The sequence below is a fragment of the Lissotriton vulgaris genome, chromosome 5 (assembly GCF_964263255.1).
Source record: "Lissotriton vulgaris chromosome 5, aLisVul1.2, whole genome shotgun sequence".
Classification (NCBI taxonomy): domain Eukaryota; kingdom Metazoa; phylum Chordata; class Amphibia; order Caudata; family Salamandridae; genus Lissotriton; species Lissotriton vulgaris.
Genome location: NC_141693.1, coordinates 80172024 through 80182926, shown reverse-complemented (window position 1 = coordinate 80182926; position 10903 = coordinate 80172024). Strand labels below are relative to the sequence as shown.

The window sequence follows — 10903 nt, the reverse complement described above, 5'->3', positions numbered from 1 at the left end:
GAAGGAATGAATCAACAGGACAAGTCCTGCCCTCGACCTCGCTCCATAACTATCCAGGGCTCCAGGGAACCTAAAACCAATTCAGATGGATGATGGGGGCATCAGGGAGGAAGAGGGGGTTGTGGTGGGGGTGTGAGAGGAACCATCAATACGAGGTGATGTCAGAGAGGCAAGAAGAACAGGATTTGATGTCTAACAAATAACGCATAGAATTCCATAAGGATTTTTTTTAGAAGAAATGTTTATTCTTAGTCAACACAGTAAACTGGCCAATACGTCTTTGATGACAAAGTTGCATCATCAAGGCCTCTTAACAGTACCTACTTAGTGAGATACAATGATAAATAAATACACATGAAATGTCAAAACTGTGACCATAACCAGATTAGAAGAGAATCAAAAAGGTGACAGAAATAAAATGAAAAAAATACATTTGCCATTAGAATCTCAAATGAACACATCTTTCAGTTACATACTCTACTTCCTTAGAGAAGTGTGCACAAGATACTCTGTAGATAGAAGTGTAAACATCACCCTGTAGATAGAAGTGTAAACATCATCTTGGTGCTCAGACCAACTATCCAGTATCCTGTGAAGACGGAGGAAAGGGGAAAGGAAAACAGAGCAGGTGACTATGTCCACAATAGTGAACCTTCGCCAGTGTCTGAGGCAAAGACTTAACTGGCTTTGAGGCAAAGGCAGAAAACAGGGAGGTGGGAGGATAAGGCCCTCAGTCTGGTACCCAGAGCCTCCTGCTGGAATAGAGGACAGGAGCAATGGAGTGGAGGAAAGATAATGGCAGCGAGAGGAAGAGAATGAGACACAAGGATAGATATAGAGGGAATGAGCCAAGACCAGAGGTACCGCACCAGTGATGGATGAGGAAGAAAGGACGGGAAATGTGTCAACACGGAGCAAAGAGGGGAAGAGAAAGGAAAGTCATCACATGATAGAGAAGGGCAGTCACCGGACAGAGCGGTTCAATGGTAGCGACAGGAGGGAGGGAAGAAAGTGGTAGGAGAAAGAAATGGGAGAGAGAGAGAAGGGATGTGATGGGAAAACGATGGCAGTAAAGAAAGGAGAAGATCGGGAGTAACAAGGGAATGTAAACTTCTCTTCAGCTTCCCTGTGCATGGCAGCATCGCATTAATCACAGTATTCTGGTTATGAGGAGGAGGGTGAGCCCCTCTTCACAAGCCTCACTCTGCACTGCAGTTTGACATTCAATCGTTGGCTCTTGTGATGGTGCACGCTTTTGCACAAGCCTCACTCCACACTACGACATTCGATCACCGACTCCTGTGATGATGGTGCACAGATCCCAACAATTTGCCCTCTTGCTATAAGAAGGAAAAGGGTGAATGGGTCCTCGCTGTGGTGCTAATAGAAAGATGTCTACCAGTCTCCCTCCACTGTAGTGAAGGTGGAGGCCTGTGGCAGTAAAGAGGGCATACAAGGTCACACCTCTCCATGCACATCTATATCTGAATGAGTTCTGTCCAGAGCCCTCCTGTGTGTCGGAAGAGAGGGGCAAAGATTGCACAAGGTCACATCCCTCAACGCACATCTGGTCCTGAATAGGTTTTGTAGAAAACCCTATTGTCCACATCAAATACACCTGGGCATTTCACGAGGATGCCTCGGGCTAAACCATCATTTACTTATCAGAAACCTGGAATGAAGCGCGACAGTGATTTATGCCTTACAGCTCTGACCTGTGTCCAACATCTCATCTGCTTGTCGTCTTCGGTCTAGATCTTATAATCAGACTTGGAGCTCTTGTCTGCCTTGGAAGCTCCCGCCATCTCAGTTTATTGCTTATTTTGCCTCATTTCAGGAGGGGGTGAAGTTAGAGGGTCAGCAACGCTGAGAAGGGTTGCAGCCTTTTACATGGAAAGACATCAGCGATATGTTCATATTTTAAAGATCACAAAAGGGCTTTTGGAGAATTTGCTCTTTTTTGAACCAGCAGAAGATTGACAACTGTACCACCTACACCAACCTCACCCACGCTTATGGCCAGAAACAGCCTCACGTCTGAAGACTGTGGGTGGGTATGATGAATGGCGGGGGCTGCAGCCCCTACTTCTGCCTCTGCTCTGCTGCGGAGTGTTGGGTGTTGATAGGAGGGTATCTTGAACACTACATCTCACACCAGCCTCACCTCAGCCCTTCCCCAGAGGTGGAAGTATGGGAAGAGCCGCTCTGTGAAGAGGGCCTGCGGGAATATGTAGAGAAGCTCCCAGGAGTCAGCATTGTACAGGGACAGCCGTCCCCCCTCATAGTCCAGATACACCCCCAGCTTCTGGGGCTTCTCACGCGGGGACAGAGAGGTCGGAGGGGAGGTGAGAGCCTTGTGGTGACCCTTCCACCACTGCACAGCCCAGACTCCCTCCTCGGGTGACCATGTGAAGTATTCCTTCCTCTTCACAGACTCCGCTGCGACCCCCAAAATCCATGCTTCCCCCTCCTGCAGCAGCTGCACCTCCCAGTAATGTCCGCCGGAGGTGAACCCCTTGCTCCCCAGCACACAGCACCAGAAGGTGAATCTCTTGGGGGTGTTCGACAGGGTCTGTGTTGTGCCTTTGCCTCTCACACGTCTCCCTCCCTCAGACATGCGGAGCCGAGGATGAGCCGTGTCAGGATCCAGAGTCACCATCACTGCAGAGAAGAAATTCATAATTAGAGAATTAATGACACAAATACAGGCTGTAATTACTACATTGTTTTTATAGGATTAATCTAAACCACACCTGGAAGGAGCACACTGTGCTAAAGAGTGCACATCACAAGACTGCTCCCTCCACAAATGTGTGCATTCATTTAGAGCACACTACACCAAAGAGCACACTGCACTACATAGACCGGACATTCTACTACACACTACCATGTACCATGTGGTATACTACATTATAACCACACTATCACATATGAAGCATGCTACAGCACATTATCACAGATGATTAATACTACACAGCACTAGCAAACCTGACACTACTCAACACCACACTACACTACCACACAAAGCATGCAACACTTCACCAAACTACCGCACATGACACTATACCATGTTACAACACATGATACACTATAGCTGAGTGCCATACATGGAGCATGCTACACTACTCCACATTACCACACAACGCATACTTTACTGCATTACACAATACATGGACCAAAGTACACTACACCACTATCATAAATGGGACATACTACATTACAACACACTACCACATACAACATATAACAACATATACTACACCACAATACCACATATGAAGCATGCTACACTACTCCACATAACCACACGATGCACACTACACTACACCACACTACCAGACAGGACTCATGATACCCTACATCACAGCAACAGACATGACGCATGATGCCCTACACCACACTACCAACACGAAGTATACTACACCATACATGACATATTCTACATTATTCCACATATTTGGGCAGCACACAGCTGTAGACAAAACACTGTACTACATTGCACTATATGGTCCATTCTATTAGACAATGAATATTATGGGGCAACATTTTCGTCCCAATCCAAAGGCACAGCTAGCTGCATTCTTATTGCTTTCACGTTTGACGATGTGTTCCAATTTTATTCTGTGTAATCATTCACTTATTCCATCTCATCTTGTTCATCTGTTAAGTTTCTACGTGCACAGAATCAAGCAGATTATCCATCCGGACCACTATTCAAAAACTAGTACTGACGCTTTTGTTCGCCATATTGCAGCATTTATTGAGACCCAATGCATTTCGGGCCGCTGGGGCCCTTCGTCAGGGGTTCAGAGAGATCCCCTTCCTCAAAAGCTAGCCGAAGAATGATTAATCGAAAATAGGTGTGCATTCCCTACCCTAAGATGTCCATTCTATTATACAACACACTGTACTAGCTAGAGGAATGGTAGACCGTACTAAGCAGTGCACTGTCCTAACTTTCACAGTGGATTAGACCGTTTACTGTCCGGGGATGTACACTGTACTAGAAAGCTCTATACTAGCCTAGACAGCACACTGCACTATAGAGCACACAACCGTAGGTAGCACATTACTTTAGCACAATACACTAGAGAGGATCCTAAGCTGTAAAGCATACTGCAATACAAATTCCACTTTACTACAACACACACTACACAGCATATTACACCAGACACAACATAGTAACAGACTGCACATTGTTCGAGACAGTGCACTGCACAAACCACCTACCGTATTAGGCCAAACGGAGCTAGCACAATCCGTTAGATAGTACTGTATCCACTACACTTGAAAGAACCCTGTACTAAATACTAAACAGCACTAGATAGCGCACTATACTAGAACACACAAACTGTATTCAAATGAACCAGAGGTTTAAACGGGGGTTACTGTCATGCACTGTGTACCTGCACTTCTGTAATGTGAAAGGAAGAACACCAGCACTACTTTAATGTGAAAGGAAGAGCACCAGCACTACTTTAATGTGAAAGGAAGAGCACAAGCACTTGTTTCCTGTGAACAGAAGAGCACCAGGCATTTTTTAGTATGGAGGGAAGAGCACCAGCATTTCTATAATGTGAAAGGAAGAGCACCAGCACTACTTTAATGTGAAAGGAAGAGCACCAGCACTACTTTAATGTTAAAGGAAGAGCACAAGCACTTGTTTCCTGTGAACAGAAGAGCACCAGGCATTTTTTAGTATGGAGGGAAGAGCACCAGCATTTCTATAATGTGAAAGGAAGAGCACCAGCACTACTTTAATGTGAAAGGAAGAGCACCAGCACTACTTTAATGTGAAAGGACGAGCACTAGCACTTGTTTCCTGTGAAAGGACGAGCACTAGCACTTCTATAAAGTCAAAGGATAGCACCAGCACTTTTGTAATGTGATGAGGATGATCATGGATACTTCTCAGATGATTGCATTATTTATAACGGGAGAGCAGACAGGCACTCAAGGATAGTAAGTAACTACAGTTTAATTTTTTCATTTCAAGAACTGGGCAGACGCTTCTTTAAAAAGCGCACTATACTACATGGCACACTGTATTAGACAGCACACTGCACTAAAAAGCACAGTGCACTATGCTGCGTAATACACCAAGCAGTACACATCGCAAGAGAACACTGCACTAGTGCCAACGCTGTACTCCGTATCACCACAAACTCAACAGAACACTTTAGACATTAACCTGTCGTACACAGTAGAGTGATATTACAAAACACATTGCACTAGACTCTGCACCATTCTGCATGGCAAACTGCACCAGAGAGAACTGTAATTGAGGGCAGACAATATAATTAAGCACACTGCATTAGTCAGTGCTTTACAAGACATCACTTTGCACTAGACAACACATCACCTATTTGGTACATTGTACTAAACCAAATATTGTAATCAACACAACACTGCACTAGATAGTGCACAGTACTAGCGGTCACACAACCTTAGGGAGCACACTGCACTAGATGGTGCAGTGTAACAGAAAGCAACTAGAAGGTACATTGAACTAGTCAGTACATTCTAATAGCCAGCTCACTACTAAATTACATGCTGCCCTAAATAGCACTATGCACGAGAGCACCCTGTACCTGGAAGTACACTTTGCAAAAGACACAATTCCTTCGCTAGACACAGTGCACTGCACTTGACAGTGTACGACACCAGTGACCCTACAGTACTTTATGGTATAGTGTAGTAGGTAGGGAGCACACAGTACTAGATTGCAGTCTATATGCTCTAGAATCCACAGTGCATTAGTCCTCACACTGCACTAGCCATAATACTGTACTAGGCGAAACACTGTTCTAGCCGATACATTGTACAGTACAGCAGACTGTATTGAACTGCATACAGCACTAGGCAGCAAACTATACGTAATAGCCCCACTGTAATGGATGGTACAGTAAACCAGACAGCACAGCTCACTAGCCAGAAGACTGTACTAGACAGTACACTGTGGCCCACATGCAAGCTAATTTGCAACCAGAAACATTGCGAATGGGTAAAAAATGCTGTTTCCCATCGCAAAATAGCTAGTTCTGATGCATGAAGCAAATTCGCACAAAACATTTTTCACAATTTTAGCGCTTCATAAAATACAGAATCGGTAATACAGATTCTGTATTTTAGGAAGCTGTTAGACTTGGCACCTTGGCGTGAGTCTTCCTTCCACTTTTTGCTGATGTGCCTCATGTGTTTTGCTGGTGTTAGCTGCTCAGGGCACGGTGCCACTGATAATCAGTGCCACAGTGCAAGTGCTCCATATGAAAAGTGTAAACATTGATTGGTGTCCATGATTGACTTATTTGGTTTACTGTCAGTCCCCAGTAAAGTGCACAGGAGTGCCAGGTCTTGTAAATACAAATGCTGCTGGTGGGCTTGCAGCACTGGTTGTGCCACCCAGAGAAGCGGCCTAGTCAAATGTGTCTAGGGTCTGCCATTGCAGAACCTGCGCGCAGTCTGGTACTGTCATGCTGACTGGGCAAGTGCACCCACTTGCCAGCCCCTAAACCTTCCCTTTACTTCATGTGAGTCACCCCCAAGGTAGGCCCAAGGGCAGGGTGCATTGTAAGCATAAGGTAGGCAAGCCCGGATGTGTGTGGCCTGTCCTAATAGTGAATTACAGGCATTTTCCTTTTTCACTATTGTAAGGCTACCTGGTCTCATAGGCTGGAATGGGCTGCTGGAATTATTACACTCTGTAATCCCAGCAGGCTCAGGGAACATGGTAGAACGTCAAGTTTAGTATGCCTGAACTCAGAATAATAAAATACTTCTTTAAGTAAAGTTTGTTTTAATACCCTGTGTTTGCAAATGCTACTTTTAGAAAGTTAGCATTTGATTGCCTGACCATTTCAGCCCGCCTCTGCTAGGATGTGTGATTGCTGTCTGGTTTCTGTGAGTGACGGGGCTGGGGGATTCCAGGAGACTGGGCTGCCAGGTGGTAAATAGAGAGATTACACCAGGATGGGTGGGAGGAGTGCCCCTTGACTCTGAATAGGGCTGTGCTCTGCCACCACAATGCTGGCTCCACCTCCTACGGAGGTGGAGCCAGCATGGTCTGTCTGATGTCTCTGCCCTGCTCACTGAAAGAAGCCAGTCATCAAAACAAAATGCTCCAAAACTGGGCTGAACCAGGCTCAGGCCCCTTGGCCTGCAAGAACAAAGGCTTTTCAGTATAAATGTAGGAGCCCTGCTCCTAAGAAACTAGATCCTGTTTACGCCAAGAAGAAACTCTGCCCGAAGAGAAGGACCTGGGAAATCTGGATGAAGGACTACTGTCTCTAGCCTGAGAGACTGGCCTGTGGTGGGTGCCTTGCTGCAAGAAGGAGAGAAGACAGACTGAGAAAGACTATTTCAACTTGTGCATTTTTGTGAACAATCTCCAAGGGCTTGCGTGTGAACCTGCCCACTGAACTGCGCCCCAGGAACATTGGGCGCTACCCCCCTGAAGGAAGAGCTGCTAGCTGTGCTGCTTGTCCCTGCAGCGCTGATCAAGGAAAGCAAAGTGTGCTGTGAATCTTCATCATGCACTCTGACAACCTGTGCCACCCTGTCCCGCCGAGCAACGCGACTCCTGCCAGGCTGCGCCGCAACTCGCACCGTAAGGACCAGCCCCCCTGGCACGAACACCGCGACTGTGGCCAAAAACGAGCCGTAGCTCGCAACGTAAGGAGGGACCCGTCCAGTCCAAGCACTGCGATCTTCAGACCCCGAGCAGTAGCTCGCAAAGTGAAGACAGGCTCCGCCCTGCGTTCCTTTTCCCCCTGATCGACGTGCTGCTGAAGCGCCCCGCTGCTGTTGAGTGAACAGCTGCGTCGCCTACTGCAGCTGTGTATGTCTCGTACCTGTGGATCGTACCACCGCTTGCACCGCAGTCAGCCGCTCCCCCTCCAGGGTCGATGTGTATGCTTCATCGAGAGCCTGCCCCCACAACTCATCGCTAACCCGAGCGCACCGTGACTAACCAGCCCTCGAGCCGTAGCTCGCATCGCACCGGGGAGGCACCGCAACATGGGACGTCTGACCTCCGCACCGTCCGCCTCGAACTCCCAAAGACCAAAGGTACTGTGTACGTGTCGTGCGCCTCGGACTAGAGAGTCCACGAGGCGCTTGAATGAGGCCCATTTTGTTTGTGATCATCCTACGAGTCGTCAGAGCCTACGACTCGCACCAGCCTTGTGTCCACAGTCCCCCTGTGATCGCCCCGTGCTGTGACCGAGAGGCACGTACCAATTTCGCAAGCCTTTGTGTCCCGTCAACGAGGTACGTCGCACAGGAGTGCTACGACCCATACCCTCATGTAAATCCGGCAGCGCCATATGCGTCAGACCGCGAGGCGCGTGCAACTTGGCAAGGCCTTCGGGATCGCAACGCACAGGAGCGTTACAACCAGTCCAGTGGCAGTTCAGGCTGGACTGTTCCCATGAGACACAGGGTCAAGGTTGATTTGCATATGGCCATGTCTGAACTGGGGTGGTGTGGAGTGCAAAAAAACAATGGATTTAGGCCCAGATCTCTATACTGTGGTGAATGTATGACATTGTTCTGCATTCTGTCCATCAACTGTTTTTGTATTTGTCACCCCGAGTGGGACGGGTATGCTCAGACGTGAGTCCCATGCTCTCCACACCACTGAAGTCAAGCTATCCTGGCTGAAGACGGCTGATAGCCAGAAACCGGTCCTAGGATGCTAGATTCCGGTCCAGGGAAGATATGGCTTGGCAGTTCAGGCTGGACTGTTCCCATGAGGCACAGGGTCAAGGCTGAGTTGTATATGGCCATGTCTGCACTGGGGTGGTGTGGAGTGCAAAAAAACGATTGATTTAGGCGCAGATCTCTGTACTAGGGTGAATGTATGACCTTGTTCTGCATTCTGTCCATCAACTTTTTTTGCATTTGCCACCCAGAGTGGGACGGGTATGTTCAAACGTGAGTACCGTGCTCTCCACACCACTGGAGTCAAGCTATCCTGGCTGAAGATGGCTGATAGCCAGAAACCGGTTTTAGGATGCTTGACCGGTTTCTGGTTTGGTTTGCATCAATTCCTGTTGTGTCGTGGGGAACCTAATGTGGTGGTGTATCCTCTGCAACATGGCATTTAGGAACTGTTAAAGCGTGATATGGCCCTTTGGGAGACCCCTCCAGCTGCTGCAATACTCCCTGGAAGGTCCATGAAGCTAGGAGATGCAGGGCACACAGGACCTGCACATGGGTGAGTATGGCAGGTGTCCTGCGGGTCTGCCGCTGCAGTATAGGGTCTAACTCCGCAATTAGATCTAAGATAGCTGCAGCATTCAGCTTATATTTATCATAGATCATCTCCTCAGTCTGCTCTAGCAATGTGACGCGCACTCTAAAGATTCTCTCCTGGATCCTCCTTCTCTGTGCTGTAGAGCGCTGCCATTATGGGTCATTGTAATGCATTCTGGGACTGTTTAAGTTGTTTGCTGAGGATTTATCTGTTTTTGCTTGTATGTAATTTTTACCACCTGATTTGGGCCCATATGCAGCAAGCTAATTTGCGACCGGAAATATTGTGAATCAGTAAAAAATGCTGTTTCCGATCGCAAAATAGCTAGTTCTGATGCATGAAGCAAATTCGCACAAAATAGTATTTTTCGCAATTTTAGCGCTTCATAAACTACAGAATTGGTAATACAGATTCTGTATTTTAGGAAGTGCAATTAAGAAATCGCAAAATGGGATGAATCAAGTTGTTGCAAATACACAACCAGTCACAAATAGCTATTTGCATTTCTTAAACTAGAAAAAAAAAAATCAAATCAGGTGGTAAAAATGACAAATAAGCAAAAACAGGTGGAAATCATCAGCAAACAACTCAAACAGTCCCAGAATGCATCACTATGACCCACTATGGCAGCGCTCTACTTCGTGGCGAGGAGGTTCATCCAGGAGAGAATCTTTATAGTGCGCGTCACATTGCTAGGGCAGACGGAGGAGATGAGCTATGACAAATATAAGCTGAATGCTGCAGCTATCTTAGATCTAATTGCTGAGTTAGACCCTATACTGCAGCGGCAGACCCGCAGGACACATGCCATACCCACCCATGTGCAGGTCCTGTGTGCCCTGCATCTCCTAGCTTCATGTACCTTCCAGGGAGTAATTGCAACAGCTGGAGGCCACATTGCGCTTTTTTAACAGTTTCCTTCATGCCATGTTGCAGAGGATACACCACCACATCAGGTTCCCCACGACACCACAAGAATTGATGCAAACCAAATTAGAATGTTATTAGGTTGCACAGTTCCCACATGTTATTGGTTGTATCAATAGGACACATATACTCATTCACTGCAGGGGGACATATGGGTACATCTACTGCAACCGTAAATCTTACCATTCACTCAACATACAGGTAACATGCAACTCCAAAACACTAATCACTGACATAGTGGCAAGTTACCCTGGCAGTGCACATGACGCCTACATCTTCCGGCACAGTGGTATACAATGACGTCTACTTGTGGGGGATTTTGGAGAAGGATATCTTCTGGATAAATCTATGTAATCCTGTATTTCAAAACAGTTCGCCATGGTGACACATAGCAGTGACTAATGTTTGTTGATCGCTCAGATCCTGTAGGTGATAGCGCATACCCTGTGAGGTCTTTTATACTCACCCCATACCTGAATCCTGCCACACAAAGGGAGCGACACGCCATGTGATAAAAAGGACATTTTGGGTACTAAAATCATGATTCAGCATCCTACACAAGACCGGTGGGGCATTACAGTATAGTCCGGAGAAATGCTGTAAGATTGTGGCAACGTGTGCTATGTTGCACAACATAGCCACTAATAGAGGCATACCATTGGTGGACTGACAGCGAGCCGGAACAGGACATACAGCAGACACAACCACCCCATGCAGCAG

General features: G+C 47.0%; 1 protein-coding gene across 1 annotated transcript in view; it reads right to left on the bottom strand.

Moving 5' to 3' along the window:
* Positions 1 to 223: 223 nt before the first annotated feature.
* The window catches only part of LOC147710246 (E3 ubiquitin-protein ligase TRIM39-like), a 109781-nt gene continuing 99101 nt past the window's right edge, over positions 224 to 10903 (bottom strand). Inside the window, exon 6 of the mRNA XM_086920921.1 lies at positions 224 to 2661. Coding sequence (XP_086777047.1) covers positions 2150 to 2661 — 512 coding nt within the window. The 3' untranslated portion in view covers positions 224 to 2149. The remainder of the gene's footprint in view (positions 2662 to 10903) is intronic.